General features: G+C 45.7%; 1 protein-coding gene across 1 annotated transcript; it reads right to left on the reverse strand.

Annotated features, from left to right (window-relative positions):
* Positions 1-10763: 10763 nt before the first annotated feature.
* On the reverse strand, positions 10764-11271 carry LOC130472333 (uncharacterized). Its single transcript, XM_056842989.1, has 2 exons — positions 11174-11271; positions 10764-11090 (listed from the first exon to the last, which is right to left on the reverse strand). Exons 1-2 carry the CDS (start codon positions 11255-11257, stop codon positions 10785-10787), a joined length of 390 nt encoding a protein of 129 aa, XP_056698967.1. The 5' UTR covers positions 11258-11271; the 3' UTR covers positions 10764-10784.
* Between the last annotated feature and the right edge of the window lie 13497 nt (positions 11272-24768).

Raw genomic sequence — 24768 nt, forward strand, 5'->3', positions numbered from 1 at the left:
GGATCTGTGGTCCCATCATAAGCATCAATATTGGGCGGCTTGACTTTGGGTTCCCTCGGGGCTCTCATAATGGAGTCTGCAAAAGGGGTGGTGTGTCCTAGGGCTATGTTGGACACCCCCTCCTGAATGTGATACACAGGATCCTGACGCCTTGAGTAGGGTTCCCGCTGGGAAGACTCGCGTCGGCGAGTTTGACGGGTTGGACGGGTGACCCCTGGGTGCGCCTGGCTCAGGTGCGTATAAGTTGGATGAGGGAGAGGTCTATCCGGCATGACGGGAGTTGACCCAGTGTCAGAAAGTTCAGACTCAGAGTCAGGCAATTGCTCTGCGTTTGGCTGCTCACGTCCTCGGGACGTTTCTCCGATCAGCCGCTGTGGCAGTCGGCGTGGTAGGTAAGACGTTGCCTGATTGGGCTGATTCGCTGGCAACCGCCTCCACAGGTCCTCGCCTGTCTGCCTGGTCCAGACGTTTGGGGGACGCAAAGAAAGTGTTGGCCTATTGCTTGCCGGTCCCTCATGATTTGCAGCCGCAGCAGTGGTGTAAATCAGCATGCTCTTCTGTACCTCAGCATTAACTGTCTTTCCCATAACAACTTGGAACTCAGCCAAAATAGTCCGAAGAGCACCCACAGAGACGGGCATATCTGGGTTCTCCTCTATTACTGTATCTGCCCGAGGATCCAGGTGTCCTCCAGGAGGGGTGCGATTGGCCTGGTCGTCCTCCTCACTGAGCACCTCTACCTCGGCAGCATGACGCGGTGTGTGCCCGGCCGCAAATATCCGCGCGTTATCTTCAGTGATTCTCGTGGTCGGCGTCTGATACTCAGTCGGCATTTCTCTTTCGAGGGGTGGCCGCTCTACTCGCGTAGGCAGCCCAATGTCATTGTCCTGTCGTTGATCTTCCATGCTACCGTACCTCCCCACAGACGGCGTCAAATGCCTGTGCTTGTTTTCCTTTTTAGGTCATTTACTAACATGTAGCCCCTTTTGCAGTTGTTCTGCCGCATGGAATTCTGCAAGGGTTGGAAGACCCGCACTGCTGAGGAGCTCAAAGCTCAGGTGGCCAAGTCCACCCACCATGGTGACTATGCGTTCAAATCCATTGAAGAGGTCCGCTTGCAGATGCAGACGACCATAGACCTTCACGCAAAGGAGGTAGCTTCGTTGAGGTCTGATAAGGCCGAGCTGCTAAAGAAGGTCTTGGCGCAGGACAAGGACATGGTGGCGATGGTCGAGGAGGCCAAGACGGCAGCGGCGGAAATACGGACGCTTCAGGACCAGCTGCGGGAGTACCCCCAAGTCAAAGAGGCGGCTGAGGAAGCCGAGCAACTTCGTGGGGAACTGGAGACGGCCAGGTCGCAAGTTGGCACCTTGCGCGAGCGTCTTCTCGAGTCCTATGATCAGGGGGAGCAGGCGGCCAAGGACGCTGTTAAGCATGCCTGGGAAAACCACATGCCGGAGTATGATCTCACGTGGTTCCAGCGGCGATTAGAACACAGTGCCGCTGTGTTGGCTGCTGCGCGTCTCGGCCAGCCGCCCCCAGAGTTTATACCTTCTGATGATGAGGACGATGCGGCTGCTCCCTGACTTGCTTCCTTCCAAGTTTTTCAAAATTTTATTAAAGTGTTCCCATGCCTAAGGGCAAAAACAATTATTTTGTCAAGTTTTGGCGTCGCCGGCGTCTGTATTATTGTGCCTGCTGAGTACACGACAATATCTTTCTGATTTTTTTTTTTTTTTTTTGAATTCTGGGCTACTTTTGCATGCCTTTCTACGGGCGTTGTTCTATAAGTAAGTAGGTTGTTTTTGTTGCTTCTTTTATCTCGCATTTATTTGTTCTTCGTAATTCGATTATTCTTTAATCAATAGGTATGGTAGCCAAGGTGCAGCTGAGTATACATTAGGTACGTTGGTGTACTTTGGAGCAAGAGCACAAATTTGGTCATCACGATCTTTGCCGAGTGTGTCTTTGCAAATCTTTTGGTCATGCCGCAGGCAATTGAGCGTGCGCTAGGCACTACCGCGGTCGTCGCTTTCTTTGGCGAGCGTGTCTATAACGATATTGATTGACGCAAGTCAATCAATAGGTATGATTGCCGCTAGACATGCTCGTCAAATGGAATGGACGACCAAAAGTTCTGCACAACCAACCTTTTTCCAAGGACGTTCGTGCCGCCGAACTTTTGAGCAAACAACCTTTGTTTCAAATTTATTGGTACCGCAGGCAACTGAGCATGCGCTAGGCACTACCGTGGTCGTCGCTTTCTTTGGCGAGCGTGTCTATAACGATATTGATTGACGCAAGTCAATCAATATGTATGATTGCCGCTAGACATGCTCGTCAAATGGAATGGACGGCCAGAAGTTCTGCACAACCAACCTTTTTCCAAGGACGTTCGTGCCGCCGAACCTTTGAGCAACCAACCTTTGTTTCAAAGTTATTGGTGCCGCAGGCAACTGAGCATGCGTTAGGCACCACCGTGGTCGTCGCTTTCTTTGGCGAGCGTGTCTATAACGATATTGATTGACGCAAGTCAATCAATAGGTATGATTGCCGCTAGACATGCTCGTCAAATGGAATGGACGGCCAGAAGTTCTGCACAACCAACCTTTTTCCAAGGACGTTCGTGCCGCCGAATTTTTGAGCAACCAACCTTTGTTTCAAAGTTATTGGTGCCGCTGAGCTTCTAAACAAACAACCTATGTTTTAAGGTTATTTGTGCCGCTGAGCTTTTAAACAAACAACCTATGTTTTAAGGTTATTTGTGCCGCTGAGCTTTTAAACAAACAACCTATGTTTTAAGGTTATTTGTGCTGCTGAGCTTTTAAACAAACAACCTATGTTTTAAGGTTATTTGTGCCGCTGAGCTTTTAAACAAACAACCTATGTTTTAAGGTTATTTGTGCCGCTTGCACTGACACATGCCGTACTGGTTGGCCAGCGGCTTGCTATACTGGGGAGGAAGTTGGATAGGTGATCAGCCTACAACTTGGTGCTAATCTGGACCACTTCTTAGGCTTCAAACAATTAGTCTTGCTGAGAGTTTTTGCTAATCTGGGCCACTTCTCAGGCCGTCATACAATTAGGCTTTGATATGCATTTGAGTGTATATTTTTATATTCATTGTGCGAGCAATAAATATTACGAGACAAGTAGAGTAGTATTATTTATAACTTTGCAAGGCAAATTTAGGCGGTTACAAAAGTGATTACTACCCTATTATGACCATTAGAGGCCGCTCCTTAGGCAATGGATCGTGGTAAGTAAGACAAAGCTAGCACATATCTGTAGACACCTACTTTTGTCCCCATTCCTGAAAGGGAAAGGTTCGATGATGAAAGCGTAAATCTCCACTGGACAACGCATCTCCTATAAAATAATGAATCTCATTCCCCCTTTTCATTTCACCCGAAACCTGATATTTATAGAAAACTGCTATTTATGGAAACCTGCTAAAAATAGTAACTGCCGTAAAAGGTAGCTTCTAAAAGTGGCAAGTCATAAAAGATAGAAACCTGTCAGAATTAGGTGTTGCACTCCAACATAAATCCTAAATGAGATAGAAAACTGCGAGAATCCTATTCCTAATATGATTCGGAAATAAGAGTTACGTATTAATTAAAATCCTAACGAGCCTAGAGTTCGTAATGGGCCCAGACGCATCCCGTCACAAGGTTAATACCCACTAAAAGACTCGATTAAGTCTCAAACACTACGGATTTCAGGAATCCGAATCTGACTAAGAAAACAGCCCAGACCCTATTTTCAACGCCTAGCTCTGGGCGCCGAAATCTTCGGCGCCCAGGCCTGGGCGCTGAAAATACCTGGGTACGTGTTTTTTCCTAATTCTTTGTGGATTAGAACTCTGCAATTCTATCTTTCCACGAACTCTTCCCTATAAATACAGCCCCAAATTCGACGTGAAAAGGACACAACACACAATTCATATTCTGAGTATTGACTCCAACCCTTAGCCTAAGCCTCACGCTGCGAAATTATTCACGCGTTCTGTCGCAATCGATCCACAAATCGAATAGAACGTATCCTGTCCCATAATTGAGATTCGTTAAATAAAAAGGAGAAATAACAAAGTCAAAGTGGTTAGTTTTCTGAGAACCGTGACGCACCTCTCAAGGGTGCGTCGTAATGTGCCCCTTCTCGGTGATTTAATTGCTTTCCTCGCCCTTTTTATGAACTGTTAAACTAACTAAATCTGATTGTTCTATCACGCCTAACAAATATAATATTTTTGGGAAATTGGATTATCATGCTAGGTCCCTTAATGCAATCTAAATCAGATAATCGCGATCGATCTAGTATTATATGTTGCATATTGCTAAAATCAACTCAGATTAGTTTAATAAGTTAACGCATGTCCCTTCAATTATTTATGCTGAGCTAGTAAGGATATCCTGCCTCTGGAGTTATCGACGAGCGAAGTACTCCTCTCGGTAGTTACAGTCCCCCGAACCCTCAATCTCTACCTTGCGGGTGTATGTTGAGAGATCCCCACACCAGGGATCACAAGGGAACCTACGGCCGTCGTGGTCAAACATAATTGCACTCCCTTTATGTCACGATAACCGGGTTTTGTCAGTTTTTCTCATTGTTGTTAAAAAATGAATGGCGACTCCTATATTACTAGTCAATTGGGTGTATACTCACAGGAAATCCAATTACACTTGATTGAATAAAAGAATCGTCACACCCACGAGGGACGAGGTCACGCATTAGCCTCGTGCTTTTTCGACCCCCTCACAGTGGCGATTCCACTGGGGATATGGAAAGAAATACTCGTGCTTGTAGGTAATCAAAATAGCCGAAGGGTGAAACGATCCTACCCCGCGTTTATTTCCCCATCAAGTTGGGACGACCTGAAAATCAGCATATTAATGTGAACGGGCAGAACCGCATAACGAATCTCGGCTCCCTCGGGAGTTGGGACTAAGGATACCTTTTTCCTCCAATAGGGGGGTGCATACGCCGCGCATGTTGCCCACTCGGTACTTGTGCAGGTAGTACACCTATCCCGAACCCAATCGCTCGCTCATTAGGTCCCTCTCGCTTGCATGCCCCCTTGGCTTGCACTTGCGGGTTGACCTCTTGAGCGAAATTCGACTGTTGAAGACACTACCTCGACCGGGGCATGTGTTGGATTTACGATAGAAGCGGGACCAAGCCAGGCGCAAATAACTACCCATAGAAGCCTATCATAAACTACATGACATGTTATTATCGCCTCATGATAAATGTTAGTTATGTGTAGCGAAATATGTGATTGTGTGTGACAAGCTACCCTAGAAAAAAACCAACGACATTAAAAATTGCCCAAACATTCATAGACTAATTTGCCAAAGAGTTATACCGAAATACGCGTTCCGCAAACCCGAACGATCGCCACAAAATAAGCGACGTTCGGGATGGCACATAACGAATCCCACAAACGCTGTACAACGCGTAAAGGACGTTATAAGGCAAGCGCGCAAAATCAAGTCGCATAAACAAAAAAATATACGCAAACAGAAATAGAGCACCAATCAGGGACGCATTTTCAGCGCCCCTGGCTGGGCGCCAGAATTTCTCACGCCCCTCGCTGGGCGCTGAAGTTGCTGCTTGGCCTTCTGGTCAGGCGCAACAGCCTCGGTCCCCGCGCAAAAGGAAAATATGTAGCACAAAAAATGTCCGTAAAAAGAATTGCTACGAGGGCGTAAGAAAAGCACTCGATTTCAAAAGCGACTCGTGTAAAAAAATTAATAACTCTTTGCGTCGTTGTTAGGCCTCCTACGACGGCAATGCTCGACACTAAAAGTCGACCATGCAAATAATCATGAATGTCACACGGGCAGAGATTTTCGAAAATATAAAGAGTTCATAGTGCACACATAGCAGTCCAAATATACTAGTCCGACTTAAGGGTAGTCATAGAATGCCAAAAAAAAACCGACTCACGAAACAAACTAATGTGTCTCCTACTCCACAACAATAATGCAGGGCCCCTGAGTACCTACCCGTGATAGCCATCAAGGAACGCGATGGAAGAAGCATATCCCGAACATCTATACCTAGAGGCCGCACAAACCCAAGAGATGCATGCTCTGGGACACGACCCTTTACGTTCTCAAAGGCCACTCGCCCCAAAGAATCGTGCTATGCCAAAAACGCTCCTCAACTCACATGCTTTCGGGCTATTGTTTGGGTTAGAAAAGAAAAGAGCGAAGAATGAAACAGAAATTATGGCATTAGCTCTCCAAGATGAAGTGTTCGATCCTACTAAATTGATCGCTCCATCACCCTCAAAAGATGACCAAATCCAACGAGGGTGGCGCAAGACTTTCAAATGGACTAATGCTCGTGGGATGAAGTTCAAGATATCTGCGGGAGAGGGTCCGATGTACGAAGAATTAGAGTTTGAATCCGAGTCTGACTCCGAGTCCGAACCTAGCAAAATTGTAACCCCTCCCAAAAATAGTTTAGACCCGGAAATCTCTACTCCGGGAGATCTTTTTGATGTAATGCTTCATGACTTTAATAAGATAAACAAAACTTTCGAGTATATGTCGCTTAAAAATCCGAGTAATAATGCAGAATGTCTCGCCACTAATGAGCATGAAAAAGAGCCAGAAGAGGAATATACCGAACTAATAAAAGCTGTAAGTGAACAAGAACTCAAAACTCCTATAATTGAGGACACAGAATCGGTAAATATTGGAACAGAAGAAAATCCTAAAATCATTAAAATTGGCCTCACCGTAACTCCCACTGAAAAGGCCGATCTAATCTCTACTTTGCGGGAATTCGAGGGTTTCTTTGCTTGGTCCTACAAAGACATGCCAGGAATAGATCGAGAAATCGCTGAGCATAAAATTCCGCTAGATCCCAAAATGACGCCAGTAAAACAAAAGCTACGGCGGCTCAAACCAGAGATAGCCTTGAAAATAAAAGAAGAAGTCACTAAACAATTAGACGCCGGCTTTATAAAAGTCTCCAACTACCCAGAATGGGTGGCCAATATTGTCCCCGTAGCTAAAAAAGATGGACGAGTGCGAATGTGCGTAGACTTTCGAGACCTCAACAAAGCCAGTCCTAAAGATGACTTTCCTCTACCTCACATTGACATACTAGTAGACAACACCGCAGAGCACGCGCTCCTCTCCTTTATGGACGGGTACGCCGGATATAACCAAATACTCATGGCAGAAGAAGACATGGAAAAAACAACTTTCATTACCCCTTGGGGTACATATTGTTACACTGTAATGCCTTTTGGTTTGAAAAACGCGGGGGCCACCTATCAAAGAACAGCCACCACGTTACTCCATGACATGATACACAAAGAAATCGAGGTCTATGTGGACGACATGATCGTCAAATCTAAAGACCGGCACGGTCACCTCCCGCCACTTAAAAAGTTCTTCACCCGAATCTTGAAATATAACTTGAGACTAAATCCACAAAAATGTGTGTTCGGGGTAACCTCGGGAAAATTGCTAGGATATGTTGTTAGTACGCGAGGAATCGAGATTGACCCATCTAAGATCAAAGCCATTACCGAAATGCCCCCACCAAAAACTGAAAAACAGATAAGGGGCTTCCTAGGAAAGCTGCAATACATTAGTCGGTTCATTTCCAAACTTACTATGACTTGTGAGCCAATATTCAAAAAATTAAGAAAAGAAGAAAAAGTCGAATGGGATGAACAATGCCAAACTGCCTTCCATAAAATCAAAGAATACCTAAGCAAACCACCCGTCCTCTCCCCGCCTTTGCCTGGAATCCCTTTACGCCTATACCTAACCGTCACGGATACTGCAGCGGGAGCTATGCTCTCACAGTGTGTACATGGATCCGAGCGAGCCATTTACTACTTGAGCAAGAAGTTCATACAGTACGAGACGAGATACACAGAACTTGAGAAAACCTGCCTCGCCCTCATCTGGGCATCCAAAAAACTCAGACATTGCCTATTGGCCCACACTGTTCATATAGTGTCACAACTAGACCCCTTAAAATACATGTTCGAAAAGCCCGCCCTAAATGGTCGCCTGTCCAGGTGGCTAGTCATGCTCTCAGAATTCAACCTAAAATTCATGCTAGAAAAAACAATCAAAGGAAGAGCGGTAGCCGAATTCCTGGCCGAGCATGCCACGAATGAGGAAACCACGGAAGCTTACCTCCTCCCCGACGAGGAACTTCTGATGATACGAGACGACTATTGGACACTATACTTCGATGGCGCATCCAACCAGAAAGGATGCGGTGTTGGAGTTCTCCTAGTCAGTCCCGAAGGGGCCCATATACCAATTTCCGTCAAACTTGACTTCGAGGCCACAAACAACGCCGCCGAATACGAGGCCTGCATAGTTGGGTTAGAGGCCGCAGTTAGCCTCGGAGTCAAACATCTACAAGTCTTCGGGGATTCTTCCCTAATAATCAACCATATATCCAAAAGATGGAAGGTCCGAAGCACTAGTCTCTCAAAATATCAAGCTCACTTAGACCAAATAGTCGAGCAACTTGAAAAAATCGAGTATACGTACTTACCAAGAGACGACAACCAGTTCGCGGATGCACTAGCGAAGCTAGCTTCAATGCTCAACATCCCGAATAAATGGGACGGAATGACCCTTCGGGTCGAGCGAAGGAAAGAGCCGGCTTATTGTTGTGCCATAGACTCCGAACCTGAAAACACCGAAGAAGAACCATGGTACACGGACATCCTTCGTTACAAAACAAGTGGGGAACTCCCTCCAAACACCTCCCCGCGAGAACAAAAGGCCTTACGCCTCCTCGCTTCACAATATAGCATAATTCTGGGAGAACTGTACAAATACACGCCGAATAAAATCAAGTTACTTTGTGTCCACCAAAACCAAGCCCAAAGACTAATGGAAGAATACCATAACGGCGTGTGCGGGCCCCATATGAACGGAAAAATGCTATCCCGAAAAATATCCCGCTCAGGGTACTATTGGACCACTATGGAAACCGATTTCCACCACTTTGTAAAAACTTGCCCAAAATGCCAAATCTTCAGTAACCTTAACCATTTGCCTCCCTCGGAACTATACACCTTCACTTCTCCATGGCCCTTTTCCACCTGGGGTATAGATATAATCGGCAAGGTAACACGAACAGGCGTAGGGGGACACGAGTACGTTTTAGTCGCAATTGATTACTTCACTAAATGGGTAGAGGCAGTCTGCTATGCAAAATTAACGGCCAAACATGTCGCTCGATTCCTAGAAAAGAACATATTCTGTCGATACGGGGTTCCACATGAAATCATAAGTGACAAAGGTTCCCACTTTAAGGTCGAAGTCCAAGACCTGCTTGAAAAATATCATGTCAAACACCATAAATCCTCTCCCTACAGGCCGCAAATGAACGGCGCGGTAGAGGCGACCAACAAAAATATTAAAGTCATAATCGAAAAAATGGCCGAAAATTATAAGGATTGGCCTAACAAATTACACTTCGCATTATGGGGTTATCGAACCTCAATCCGCACCTCCATTGGAGTAACACCCTACTACTTGGTATACGGAATGGAAGCAGTTCAACCGATCGAGTTGGAAATTCCCTCCCTCCGGATCGTCCTAGAAAGCAAGCTACCCGAAGCTGATTGGGTTCAAGCTAGGTACGACGAGCTCGTCCTTTTAGACGAACGGAGGTTGAGAGCTTTACATCACGTGCAAGTGTATCAAAAGCGCATCGCAAGGCAATTCAACAAAAGAGTCAAACCTCGAAATATCAAAGAAGGCGATTTTGTATTAAAAGAAGTCAGCGCACCTACTACGGACCCTCGAGGAAAATTCCGGCCTAACTGGACAGGACCATATTTTGTAAAGACCATCCTACCTGGCGGAGCAGTCCAACTAGCTGACATAGATGGAGCGGAATTCGCTAACCTCACGGACTTAGACCAATTGAAAAAGTACTATATTTAATAAAATCAAGTCCGGAGTTAAGGCATCTAATAAAACACGTTAAGACTCATAAGCAAGCATTCTGTACATTACTCTAAGCAAACGGCATAAAACTCAATAAAGTAAGAAAAGCGAAGGACAAAACTTCAACGCCCAGGATTGGGCGCTGTTATTTTTCACGCCCAGGCCTGGGCGCCGGTATTTCTTTCGCCCTTGAACGGGCGTCATTCTCTCTTGCCACCTATCCTCCCGATTCTGCAAGTGTTCGTACTCCTTTTTCGAACCATCAAAAGAACCACGAACACTTCGGGGGGAAGCAGACGTGTAATGAACACCCTTTCAAAAAAATTTCAAAAGCTAGAACTACGCGCGACCTGATTCTGACAAGATACGTAGGCAATCCTTATCAAGGATTCGGTCCAATAAAAATTAAAAAATAATAATGTCATGCAACGCATCAAGAAGAAAAGATATTGCAAAGGGCACTATACCCTAACCCATGCACGGGCAAGACCAAATAGAATGAAAAACAAAGCCACGAGAATTTTCAGGAACAAGCCCAACAAAGGAGTATGGCACGAGTCGACAAAAAACAAAAAAAATAGTGAACATGCATATGTAATACCCCAAGTAGTCGGTTAGTCTAAAAATATGTGTGCACTCTTGTATGAACTCATTATTTTTACGAAATTCTTTCCCTTTTCAAAATTCGTCGTTGGTTTAGAAAGCTAATATTACTATAATATGTTAAAGCAAAGCCCACGGAAGGCTCAAAATATTCTTGCACCAAAAATCGCAAAAAAATATATATATACATGCGGAATACAAGAATGAATATGTACAAAACAGGAGGTAAGCCTAAGACTCGTCATCGGCTCCATGTCTCCAAGCCTCGCCGGTCCATCCACTCCACTCCCCGTGGTATGAGGGCCCCCAGCCAGAATCACCCCAAAAATGAGGTTGTGACTGCAACTCGGGGCTAGGCTCTCGGGCCACCGACACGGAACGTCGCCTACGCTCCGGCTCGGACCTCTCCCCGGAAGAACTCACCCCCGCGTCGGAACGGCGATGCCGTAGGGGCGAGTGTCGTGCCCTCTCTCTCTCACGACCGTGTCCCCCGCCCGAGGGACCCGCGTCGTCGGCCCCGGCTCGTCCAGCACCCGTCTACAAGAAAAGACAAAAAGAGAGTGAGTAACAGAAAGCCAAACAAAAGGTACAGATCAAAAGAAAAAAAGAGGGCACATTACCCGAGTAGAGTGGGGGCTCCTGCAAGAAAGTGCAGATCGGGCTCGAACCAACGCGGACTTCAACCGGTTGATCACCCCCACCATCGCGTTGGCCGTACGGGCCGAAATCTGAAACCGGAATGTGAGTAACAAAAAAAAGAGAAAAAAATATAAGAAGAGTGCACAAATAAAAGGTGCATACCGCCTGTACTCCCTCAGGGAGCGGAGCATGGAAAACCCGGTCCTCCGGGAAAGTCTCCACAATCTCGGATCCACTCTCTCCGGTATACGAGATCCGAGCATCGGGAAGCACCCATCCCCCCAACGAAGGGTCAGGACACTCCTGCACAAAACACAGTAGACATAAACACATGGGCACGAGCATGAAAACACTAAAATCAATACGAAAAGAGAGGGCAACTTACAGCGCCAGGCTCCGGGAGACGAAGAGAATCCTGGATAAACTGATGATAGCTAGCTCCCTCTATCACCAACTCCGTCGCTGGCACGCCAGTCCTCGAGTGGACCCTCCACGACTCGCCTATCGAGCGAGTAGACAGCATGGTCGCAGGCGGAGGCCTAGGCACCGAAAAAGCCCTGACCGTCTGCATATGTACCCGCTCTCCCAAGTACCAGACAGGGTCCCGGCGGCCAACGAACAAGACCCGCATCTGGCTGAGGGCATAACTATCCCTGACCGAAGCATGAGTACCCCTAAAAGAGAGCCATGGGGTCCAAACCACCTATTTTTGTACAAACACGGTCAGATCTCGCACATAGAAAATAAAAAAAAATGATGACGAAATACGAGATAGAGGATAAGATTTTGTACATGCTCAGGGTTCCCGTCCCGAATAAGATCCCACACGGTATCGGACGGTGGACGCACTGTCAGCTTCTTCTTCCAACCCCAACGGCGACCTGCGGGGAACTCCAAAGGCCTCTGCCCCTTTCGGGGAGCCAGCCAAGGTAAGTGCTCAAAGGCCCACAGCTGCAAAAAGAAAAGACAATAAAACATCGAAAAGAGGCCCGGTAAAAGAGAGAAAACAAAAGAAAGTCTAGGCACATACCTCGATCAAACGCGGCACTCCCGCTAATGTAATTACAAAGTGACGTCTACTCGGGTCCGAGTCGCGCACCGCCAAACTCATCTGGCCGACGAGCGTCGCATAGCCCAAATCGCCCCAGCGATAGTCACCCAGTGTAGACACGTCCTCCACCATGCCTATCCACCTCGGGTCAAAGGTGTCAGTCGGACCCGATAGAAAAGTGGAAGTAATAAAATGGAGGTAGAACAGCCGAGCCTATCTCGAAGGCGACTCCTCTACCCCATGCTCTAAGGCCCACATCAGGTCAGCGAAAGGTATCCCACGGGGCTGGTACGAAGGCAATCTCCTACCCATCCACGAGCCCAGGAGCCTGGTACCCTCAGCAACAGTCGGCGATGGGCCATCCGACCTTAGACGAACGGGGTTCCCTGTAAAGGTCAAGCCCGTCAAAGCTGTGTAGTCCTCGGGAGTGATCGTCATCTCGCCCCAAGGAAAATGGAAGGTGTTGGTGGTATCCCACCACCACCTCATGAACGACCGCAGAAAGGACAGGGAGATGTTAAGCCGCAGTATCTCCCAGAAGGTCTCGACCACCGGTAACAGTGAGCTCGCCCTCACCAAAGCCTGAGCGTCCGAGCTCAGGAAGCTAAAAACGGTCTCACTCGTCGCTGCGCCATAGCCGCGAACCGTAGTCTCTCTCCTCGCGTGAAGGCGGGAAGTCACGTGGTGCTCTAGCTCGTAGTGCAGATCACGACCGTCGTAGAGCTCAGGGCCCACCCATAGGGGACCCGCGCCAGTAGACTGACGCGTCATGAAACGCTCCTCGCGGCCACCGGAAGGAGGTGACGACTCGTCAGGCATGCTGATCAATAATACAATAAGGCATTATACCTTTAACAAAACTGGCACTCACACCAATCACTAAAGGAGTGCATTCCGCTCATAAAATGGAGTCATACAATTTTTGTTCCCTAAGACATGATACTAAGTTCATATCGAGCAAAAATTCCCTAAGTGAATTTTTTTTAATTAACTCCAACAGAATGAAAATTCTTCCATAATTTGTCATTCATGAATTATGAGGAACGCAAGCAATATACCAAGAACACCTACATTGTAAGAAAACACAAGAGTCGTAGGTATACTTGGGGGCTAGCATGAAAATGCCCAAATTCAACAAGAATCAACATACTTGCAAAAATTAACATGCACAAACTAATTAACATGTTATGTGGAACATTTCCGACTATCTAATTGAAGGAAAGGGGCACAAAATCAAAAACCCCCAAATCAATTTTATGCATAAAAATACTTGACAAAATTACTGAAATTGACAAAAAAGCTCAAAATTACTGAAAATTACTTACATTGGGAAGATTAGGAAGTGATTTGGAGTAGAATTCGTAAAGAAAAGTGAAGAAACGAGCAAGAAATCAGTTGAAAGAGATGAGGAGCTTGAGAGAAAATGGTGGAAATGGGAAAGGAAGGAGACGGTCCGCGAATTTAAAGACCCGTCTCCCCTTCGCATTTTCAACGCCCAGCTCTGGGCGTTAGAAATTCTCGCGCCCAGAGCTGGGCGCCGAAAATGCTTCCCAGACAGCGAATATTCGCTGTCGGGCACGCGCTATCCCCTATTTTGTGTAAAATATCTGTTATCTTGATATTTCTTTCCCAAGAACGGTATTTTGCAATATCGTTAAAAATATACACAGTTTGGACCCACTTATAGGACACACCTGATCAGGAAATATTGCGGCCCACCAACAGGTTGTGATCACAAAAGCCCTTCTACATAGGCAAAATAAGAAGTTCAAAATGGGCTCGCCCACCCTCAGCGGGTGGGGTCTACGTCACTAGCCGCGCAGGTCCTCAGTTTTCGAAAAATAGCATCTTCAAAAAACAAAATGAAAAAGGCTCGCCATCTTCAGCCGGCGGGGTCTACGGCGCAAACCACGTAGGTCCTTATTTTCAAAAAAAAACACAAAACAAATTTCAAAATAGATTAGTCCACTTCTATCGGACGGGGTGTCCACCCTTAGCGGACAGGTTCTCCATCTTTAGCCGGCGGGGTCTACGTCACAAGCCGTGTAGGTCCTTATTTTCAAAAAAAAAGCAAACAAACTTCAAAACAGATTCGTCCACTTCTATCGGACGGGGTGTCCACCCTTAGCGGACAGGCTCGCCATCTTTAGCCGGCGGGGTCTGCGCCACTAACCGCGCAGGTCCTTAGTCGCTGCAGCGATAACTTTTTCTGGTTTTCCCTTTTCCAAAAAATTAAAAGGATTGGTTTTCCGTTTTTTCCAAAAAAGAGCGATGTGCTGGATTTTCCTTCGTTTTACGTCCCATAAAAACAAGGGGATTTTCTCGTTTAGCTAGCCCTGAAAATGAGAATCTTTAAAAACATTTTTACCTCGTGGTTGGGCTTGGCCAGGCCCAATTACACTTTATAGCTTTGATTTCGAAAACATCTGTAGCTACTTCCAATGACAGAGTGAGGGAGTTTCTACGCCTCTTTAGATCCTTCCAATGACAAAATGAGGAAGTTTCTATACTATCAGTTGACAAACCCCAATGACACGTGAGGGATATGTCGACATTTCAAGTGATGACCCTTAAGTCAAATGTTATCACTCGAGGGCTCGTGAGACCCTCGCAAAACAGGTCACATACACCATGGCTTGTGTGACGCACTCCGTCTAATACTTTGACCATCGTCTCATCCCGAGACTCAGTCAAAGTGGGGGCTAACTATAGACACCTACTTTTGTCCCCATTCCCGAAAGGGAAAGGTTCGATGATGAAAGCGTAAATCTCCACTGGACAACGCATCTCCTATAAAATAATGAATCTCAATTCCCCCTTTTCATTTCACCCGAAACCTGATATTTATAGAAAACTGCTATTTATGGAAACCTGCTAAAAATAGTAACTGCTGTAAAAGGTAGCTTCTAAAAGTGGCAAGTCATAAAAGATAGAAACCTGTCAGAATTAGGTGTTGCACTCCAACATAAATCCTAAATGAGATAGAAAACTGCGAGAATCCTATTCCTAATATGATTCGGAAATAAGAGTTACGTATTACTTAAAATTCTAACGAGCCTAGAGTTCGTAATGGGCCCAGACGCATCCCGTCACAAGGTTAATACACACTAAAAGACTCGATTAAGTCTCAAACACTACGGATTTCAGGAATCCGAATCTGACTAAGAAAACAGCCCAGACCCTATTTTCAACGCCTGGCTCTGGGCGCCGAAATCTTCGGCGCCCAGGCCGGGGCGCTGAAAATACCTGGGTACGTGTTTTTCCTAATTCTTTGTGGATTAGAACTCTGTAATTCTATCAATCCACAAACTCTTCCCTATAAATACAGCCCCAAATTCGACGTGAAAAGGACACAACACACAATTCATATTCTGAGTATTGACTCCAACCCTTAGCCTAAGCCTCACGCTGCGAAATTATTCACGCGTTCTGTCGCAATCGATCCACAAATCGAACAGAACGTATCCTGTCCCATAATTGAGATTCGTTAAATAAAAAGGAGAAATAGCAAAGGCAAAGTGGTTAGTTTTCTGAGAACCGTGATGCACCTCTCAAGGGTGCGTCGTAATGTGCCCCTTCTCGATGATTTAATTACTTTCCTCGCCCTTTTTATGAACTGTTAAACTAACTAAATCTGATTGTTCTATCACGCCTAACAAATATAATATTTTTGGGAAATTGGATTATCATGCTAGGTCCCTTAATGCAATCTAAATCAGATAATCGCGATCGATCTAGTATTATATGTTGCATATTGCTAAAATCAACTCAGATTAGTTTAATAAGTTAGCGCATGTCCCTTCAATTATTTATGTTGAGCTAGTAAGGATATCCTGCCTCTGGAGTTATTGACGAGCAAAGTACTCCTCTCGGTAGTTACAGTCCCCCGAACCCTCAATCTCTACCTTGCGGGTTTATGTTGAGAGATCCCCACACCAGGGATCACAAGGGAACCTACGGCCGTCATGGTCAAACATAATTGCACTCCCTTTATGTTACGATAACCGGGTTTTGTCAGTTTTTCTCATTGTTGTTAAAAACTGAATGGCGACTCCTATATTACTAGTCAATTGGGTGTATACTCAAAGGAAATCCAATTACACTTGATTGAATAAAAGAATCGTCACACCCACGAGGGACGAGGTCACGCATTAGCCTCGTGCTTTTTCGACCCCCTCATAATATCTAGAAGAAATATTTCTTGAGATTGTCGGCATTCCAAGTGCGCAAAATAGGCCGTCCTTGCATGTCTTGAATGCGGTAGGTTCCATCTCTGACCTCATCATAGATCTAATAAGGTCCCTCCCAGGTGGGCGTCAGCTTACCCTGTTCGTTTGCTCGGCCTGTGGATTCCATTTTCCTGAGGACAAAATCTCCCACTTTGAGCACTCTATTAGAGACTTTCTTGTTGTATTCTCTCGCCATTCTTATCTTGTACAGCTGTTGTCTTAGTGCTTCATTTCCTCTAACCTCCGGCAGGAAGTCCAGGGCTGCTTTCATCGTCTCCCAGTTAGCATTTTCGTCATACAGCATGACCCTCAAGGTTGGTTCACACATTTCTATGGGTAAGACAGCCTCGGCGCCATAGGCAAGCAATAAGGGTGTTTCACCGGTTGAATTCTTAGCCGTGGTGCGGATGGACCACAAGACATTTGGCAACTCATCAGCCCATAGACCTTTGGCTTCGTCGAGCTTCTTTTTCATCCCTTCGGAGATAATTTTGTTGAACGCCTCAACCTGGCCATTGGCTTGGGGACGTCCGACCGATGCAAAGCAAGTGTGTATGCCGTGGTCTGCCAGCCACTCTTTCAGCTTAGGCGTCTCAAACTGAGGCCCATTATCGAAGACGATAACCTGTGGAATCCCAAAACGAGTCATGATATTCTTCCAAATGAATGCTCTCACATCAGCAGTTTTTATGTTTTTGAGCGCTTCTGCCTCCACCCATTTGGTGAAGTAATCTACATCAACAATGACGTAACGCCTCCCTCCTGGTGCGGCTGTAAATGGGCCTAGAAGATCCATTCTCCACTTAGCAAATGGAATTGGGCTCGTGATGGGCGTCAGAACTCGTGCCGGTCGGTGTATTAGGTGAGCAAAACGCTGGCATTTGTCACACTTCTTGACCAGTGAGATTGCGTCCTCTTTAAGAGTCGGCCAGTAATAGCCGGTTCGAAGTGCCTTTTTAGCCAAAGCCCTTCCACCAATATGCGAGCTACACAACCCCTGGTGAAGGTCTTCTAGAATTTCCTGCCCTTTTTCAGGCGTCACACATCTTAACAAAGGACGGGAGTAGGCCTTTTTGTAGAGGGTGTCGTTCCACATTTCAAACCAAGAGCACTTCTTCTGAAGTTTTGCCGCTTTCCTTGAGTCTTCTGGCAAGACTCCATTCATTTTAAAGTTTACTATGTCATCCATCCATGTGGAGGTCCTGTCAAGGGTTTCCACCTCCATTTGCTCAACACTTTTGTGCTCCTTTACCTCCCAAAACACGTGTCGAGGGGTATCACAAGACGCGGAACTTGCCAATTTTGACATGGCATCAGCTTGGTTATTTTCCGAGCGAGGGACTTGCCTTACTTCAAAACTTTTCAGTGGTTCTACTTCCTGATGGACGGCCTGCATGTATTTGACCATAGTCGGATCCCTAGCTTCGTAGGTTCCATTAACTTGGCTCACAATCAGTTGGGAGTCAGATAGTGCTACAATCTCCTCGGCGCCTGCCGCCTTACACATCTTTATGCCACAAAGCAGGGCTTCATATTCGGCTTCATTATTTGACGCCTGAAAGTTAAATCGCATAGCATACTCAAAAGTATCTCCTTCTGGGGAGTGACAGATTATCCCAGCTCCACATCCATTCTGTGTGGACGAGCCATCTACATACAATGTCCACACCGTTTTTGTATTCTTAACAAAGTCTGGCCTCGTCATTTCAACAATAAAGTCAGCACATGCCTGCCCCTTGACAGCTTTCCTCGGCTCATAGGTGATATCAAAGGCATTCAGCTCTATTGCCCAATTCAGCATTCGTCCTGACGCCTCCAGCTTCGTAAAGGGCAGTTTGAGCGGTTGATCTGTGTAGACCACTATTTTGTGAGCTAAGAAATAAGGACGGAGTTTTTTGCTGGCCATGAACAGGGCTAAGCCAAACTTTTCCACTGTGGGGTATCTAACTTTAGCATTTTGAAGAACATGACTGACAAAGTATACTGGCATCTGTATTCCCTCCCTCTCTGTCAGTAGAACGGCACTCAACGAGTGTTCGGACACGGCGAGATACATGTACAAAGTTTCTCCTAGGAAGGGGCTAACAAGACGAGGCAAGGTATGCAAGTGTTCCTTTAATCTGACCAACGCCGCCTCGGCTTCGTCCGACCATTCAAACTTAGCATTCTTTCTAATTTCCCTAAAAAAGTAGTGGCACTTGTCTCCAGCCCTGGAAAAGAATCTGCCCAGGGCGGCCAAGCAACCTGTGAGCCGTTGGACCTCTTTTACTGTCTTTGGTGAGCTCATATCAATTACTGCCTGGATTTTTTTCTGGGTTGGCTTCAATTCCCCTTTCATCAATCAAGAAACCTAAGAATTTGCCTGACGTCACCCCAAACACACACTTCTTAGGATTCAATCTCATGTTGTAAGCTCGAATAGTCTCAAATGTCTCCCTAAGATCAGTTATATGTGCCGCCCGCAGCTTACTTTTCACGATCATATCATCAATATAAGCTTCAATATTTCTGCCGAGCTGCTTTTTGAACACAGTGTTAATAAGACGCTGAAAGGTGGCCGGTGCATTCTTTAATCCAAACGGCATCACTTTGTAGCAGTAAAGGCCTTGTTCAGTAACAAATGACGTTTTTTCCTGGTCGTCAGGCCACAACGGGATCTGATGAAACCCTGAGTATGCATCCATGAAGCTCATCATAGCATGCCCTGCCGTAGAGTCGACAAGCCGGTCAATCTTAGGCAATGGGAAACTGTCCTTGGGACATGCCTTATTGAGGTTGGTGTAGTCAACACACATTCTCCAGGTGCCGTTAGGTTTCTTGACGAGGACCACATTAGCAACCCATTCTGGGTACTGACTAGGCCTGACGAACCCTGCCTCCATCAACTTTTGTATTTCCGCCGCTGCCGCCTGATTTCTATCTTCCCCATGGTTCCTTTTCTTCTGACGAACCGGTTTAAAGTTTGGGTCCACATTCAGCTTATGGACGGCCACAACAGGGTCAATACCCGGCATTTCTTCCACTGTGAAAGCAAAGATATCTTCAAATTCTCTCAGTAGGTGGACCAACTCTGCCGCCAGCGGGTCGTCAGGAGGAATTCCGATGGGCACTACTCTGTCAGGTTTATCTGTGTTTAATGCCACATTGAAATGAGCCCCAACAGGCTTTGGGCGTCTCTCTTCCATGTGCCCTGCTGAGATAGTTAATGTTTCTTTGACGACTTTGGGTTGTGTGTCGCCACATTTTCGTTTGTTTCCCGATGTCTCTTTCTCTTCACCCGTCCCCCATGCTTCTGGACTCAAGGTGGTTAGATAGCAATCTCTAGCTTGTTGTTGATCACCATGTATAGTGCTGACACTCCCATCATCACAGACAAACTTAAGAAGCATCAAATGAGTCACAATGATAGCCTTTGCCCTATTCAAGGTAGGACGCCCCAAGATGATGTTATACGTCGTCAGGTCTTTCACTATGAGGAAACGGACGTTCATTTGTCGAGATTCCTTTTTATTTCCCATCTGCAGATGTGAGGGGGTCGAAAAAGCGCGAGGCTAATGCGTGACCTTGTCCCTCGTGGGTGTGACGATTCTTTTTATTCAATCCAGTGTAATTGGATTTCCTGTGAGTATACACCCAATTGACTAGTAATATAGGAGTCGCCATTCAGTTTTTAACGACAATGAGAAAAACTGATAAAACTCGGTTATCGTGACATAAAGGGAGTGCAATTATGTTTGACCACGATGGCCATAGGTTCCCTTGTGATCCCTGGTGTGGGGATCTCTCAATATACACCCGCAAGGTAGAGATTCAGGGTTCGGGGGACTGTAACTACCGAGAGGAGTAACTCGCTCGTCGATAACTCCAGAGGCAGGATATCCTTACTAGCTCAGCATAAATAATTGAAGGGACATGCGTTAACTATTAAACTAATCTGAGTTGATTTTAGCAGTATGCAACATATAATACTAATTCGATCGTGATTATCTGATTTAAATAACATTAAGGGACCTAGCATGATAATCCGATTTCCCACAATATTATATTTGTTAGGCGTGATAGAACATTCAAATTAGGTTAGTTTAACAGTTCATAAAAAGGGCGAGGAAAGCAGTTAAATCATCGAAAAGGGACACATTACGACGCACCCTTGAGAGGTGCGTCACGGTTCTCAGAAAACTAACCACTTTGACTTTGCTATTTCTCCTTTTTATTTAACGAATCTCGGTTATGGGACAGGATACGTTCTGTTCGATTTATGGATCGATTGCGACAGAACGCGTGAACAGTTTCGCAGCGAGAGGCTTAGGCTAAGGGGTTTAGAGTCAATACTCAGAATATATTATGTGTTGTTGTGTGTTCTTTCACGTCGAAACTAGGGGCCTATTTATAGGGAAGAGTTCGTGGAAAGATAGAATTACAGAGTTCTAATCCATAAAGAATTAGGAAAAAACATGTCCCAGGTAATTTCGGCGCCCAGCTCTGGGCGTCAAAGATTTCGGCGCCCAGCTCTGGGCGTTGAAAGTGATGTCTGGGCCGAATTCTTTGTCAGATGCGGATTCCTGAAATCCGTAGAGTTTGAGATTAATTCGAGTCTTTTAGCGCGTATCAATTTTATGACGGAATGCGTCTGGGCCCATTACGAACTCTAGGCTCGTTAGGATTTTAATTAATACGTAACTCTTATTTCCGAATTCTATTAGGAATAGGATTCTCGCGGTTTTCTATCTCATTTAGGATTTATGTTGGAATGCAACACCTAATTCTGACAGGTTTCTATCCTTTATGATTTGCCACTTTTAGAAGCTACCTTTTACGGCAGTTTACCATTTTTAGCAGGTTTCCATAAATAGCAGGTTTCGGGTGAAATGAAATGGGGAATCGAGATTCGTTTATTTTATAGGAGATGCGTTGTCAAGTGGAGTTTTTATGCTTTCATCATCGAACCTTTCCCTTGCGGGAACGGGGACAAAAGTAGGTGTCTACAGTTAGCCCCCACTTTGACTGAGTCTTGGAGTAAGACGATGGTCAAAGTATTAGACGGAGTGCGTCACACAAGCCACGGTGTATTGTGACCTGTTTTGCGAGGGTCTCACGAGCCCCCGAGTGATAACATTTGACTTAAGGGTTATCACTTGAAGTGTCGAAATATCCCTCACGCGTCATTGGGATTTGTCAACTGATAGTATAGAAACTTCCTCACTTTGTCATTTGAAGGATCTAAAGATGCGTAGAAACTCCCTCACTTTGTCATTGGGAGTAACTACAGATGTTTTCGAAATTAAAGCTGTAAAGTGTAATTGGGCCTGGCCAAGCCCAATCACGAGGTAAAACGTTTTTAAAGATTCTCATTTTCAGGGCTAGCTAAACGAGAAAACCCCCTTGTTTTTATAGGATGTAAAAGGAAGGAAAATCCAACAAACCAATCCTTTAATTTTTGGAAAAAGGGAAAACTAATAAATGTTATCGCTGCAGCGACTAAGGACCTGCGCTGTTAGTGACGCAGACCCCGCTCGCTGAAGGTGGGCGAGCCTGTCCTCTGAGGGTGGACCCCCCCGTCCGATAGAAGTGGACGAATCTGTTTGATGTTTTTGAAAATAAGGACCTACGCGGTTTGTGACGTAGACCCCGCCCGCTAAAGGTGGCGAACCTTGTCCGCTGAGGGTGGACACCCCGTCCGATAGAAGTGGACGAATCTGTTTGATGTTTTTGAAAATAAGGACCTACGCGGTTTGTGACGTAGACCCCGCGCGCTGAAGGTGGCGAACCTTGTCCGCTGAGGGTGGACACCCCGTCCGATAGAAGTGGACGAATCTGTTTGATGTTTTTGAAAATAAGGACGTACCTACGCGGTTTGTGACGTAGACCCCGCCCGCTGAAGGTGGCGAACCTTGTCCGCTGAGGGTGGACCCCCCGTCCGATAGAAGTGGACGAATCTGTTTTGAAATTTTATTTTGTTTTGTTTTTTTTGAAAATAAGGACCTACGTGGTTTGCGCCGTAGACCCCGCTGGCTGAAGATGGCGAGCCTATTTTAAATTTGAAGATTTTATTTTTCGAAAACTAAGGACCTGCGCGGCTAGTGACGCAGACCCTGCCCGCTGAGGGTGGGCGAGCCCATTTTGAATTTCTTATTTTGCCTATGTAGAAGAGCTTTTGGTGATTACAACCTGTTGGTGGGTCGTAATATTTCCTGATTAGATGTGTCCTATAAGTGGGTCCACATTGTGTATTTTTGTTTAACAATATTTTTTTTGGGATATCCAAGCATGATATGGTGCGTGGCGCAGTCTGGGAATGTGATTTTGATTGTGCGCTCCTTGTTGGAGTCCACTTTTTGCGAGCCCCCAAGCGTTGGGGCTCGTCGGTTGTTTTTCGCGTCTTGTAATCATGTTTGGGGTCACGCTCGTATGTGCGAGCGACCTCCTATAGTAGTGTGCTATTTTAGTGAAGCCGTGGAGTGCGACTTTAGGCAATTTTCAAGTCGGATGAATATGGCAGGGCTCACTAGAAGTTAGGGCCTTTTTTGAGCCTGGGTTCATTTTTGGCGCCCAGGCCTGGGCGTTGAAATAATTCACGCCCAGGTGGGGCGTTGAAAGTGTTGTTTGGGCTGGTCTTTTGATGACACTGTTGGCCTCTTGTTCATTCGTTTATTTCACTTGGAAGTTCTATGTATTCTCTTTTCTTTTGTTTTTTCTTTGTTTTTAGAACGTGGTGATTTTCTTGAGAAGCCGTAGCCGATTGGTGGACTACGGTGCTTGTCGCTTTGGGGCGATTATTTTAAGGAACTGTTGCTCTTAAGGTGTTCAGTTATTGCAATAGTCGGGCGAGTCTATATGGCCCGAGGAACATACCTTGAGGTGTAAGACTTTGATCGCCCTTATATTTTTTGAACGTGTTCGTGAATGATGATATGTATGTGCGAACGAGCGTTCATAGAATGGCCGTTGTGTGCGGTCCATTAATCAGTTTGCTTGAATCATTTTTTTTTGTTTTTGAGCAATGACTGATTTTGTATAGTTTGCTTAGAAGCTTGATAGGGTTCAGGCCCATTCATGAAGTGGGCTCAAACATCGTGCCCTTTCGTTTGTTCAAACATTTGCTTCGAGATTTTTTTATTTTGTTATGGTTGTTTCGTAGCTTGGAGCCCCCAAGTATGCATGTTGGGATGCTTCCTTTTGGCGTACGATTTTGTAGGTTCTTTCGAGAAAAATGCCTTGGGGTTCCGCTCGTGTAGGTGCGAGCTATCCCTTCCGTGGTAGGTAGTATTTTGCTACCTTTAATCCTTAATGTAGAAGTCGTGTGGCTTGCATTTGGGTGATAAGTAGTCTTTGCCTTTTACTCTTGGTCGTGCTTGCATTAGTGCAATGTGCCTTACCCTTTTTTAGACTTGTACCGTGGGACGATTGAACTTATGGTGCAACGTAGGCTTGTGTGGCCTAACGGCGTGTCTTAGAACATTCCTTCAGGTGTTGGGATATCATTTACATTGGAGTATTTCATCATGCCTTGTTCAGGTGCTCGAATAAGTGTAGCACCTTCTGCGTGGGTTTGCACGGCTTATTACTTCGTTCGTTGCGATGATTCATAGGTGTTTCTTTCTTATTTTTGTATCTGGGCAAAACTTGGCTTGCAGAAAGATTCAGCGCCCAGGCTGGGGCGTTAAAGATATCGGCGCCCAGCTCTGGGCGTTGAAATTGATTTCTGGGTATATTTTGATGATTTTTTTTTCGCTTTTGCTTTGGAACGAGGTAGACTGTGTAACGGGCGCTTGTAGGGCGAGCGTTATATGCAGTAGCTTGATCGGAGTTTTGGTGACTCGCGATTTTCAGCTACCCTTGTTAGTGGGGGTGACTTTATATATTCTAAGTAGTGCTTAGAATTTGGGAGGGGTTGTAGCCACTCTAAGGTTCGTTTTACACGATTAAAGCTTAGGATTGTGCCCCTATGACGTGTGTATAGCATTAGCGTCGAGAATTTGCGATAAAATTATCACCTCGAGCATTTTTAGAGTATTTTTCTCAAGCCCCCAATTGTAACTACGGGATTGGCTTGGTGCTATAATGCTTGGCATACGTTTTTATGCATTCATGGTGACACGGATCATGAATAGTTTGAACCAGACTCGTTTAGTGCGAGGTATGTTCGAGTAGTGATTTTGCTACTTGTCTTGTAAATGTCGTATTGTGCGACATTGCCATGGTCAAGGTAGTCACATGTTGAAGTGTGCCTTGACCAAAATCTAGGTGCCTTTCTTTACCCATAATCATATTTGGAAAGCCTTTGACTTACTTGCAA

The sequence above is a fragment of the Spinacia oleracea genome, chromosome 4 (assembly GCF_020520425.1).
Source record: "Spinacia oleracea cultivar Varoflay chromosome 4, BTI_SOV_V1, whole genome shotgun sequence".
NCBI classification, from domain to species: domain Eukaryota; kingdom Viridiplantae; phylum Streptophyta; class Magnoliopsida; order Caryophyllales; family Amaranthaceae; genus Spinacia; species Spinacia oleracea.

Excerpts from the sequence above, each read along its gene's own strand:
- LOC130472333 (XM_056842989.1), bottom strand. The coding sequence starts at position 11,257 with ATGGTGGGGGTGATCAACCGGTTGAAGTCCGCGTTGGTTCGAGCCCGA. Across the intron at positions 11,091-11,173 it reads GGAGCCCCCACTCTACTCGG|ACGGGTGCTGGACGAGCCGG; the intron begins GTAATGTGCCCT and ends CTTTTCTTGTAG.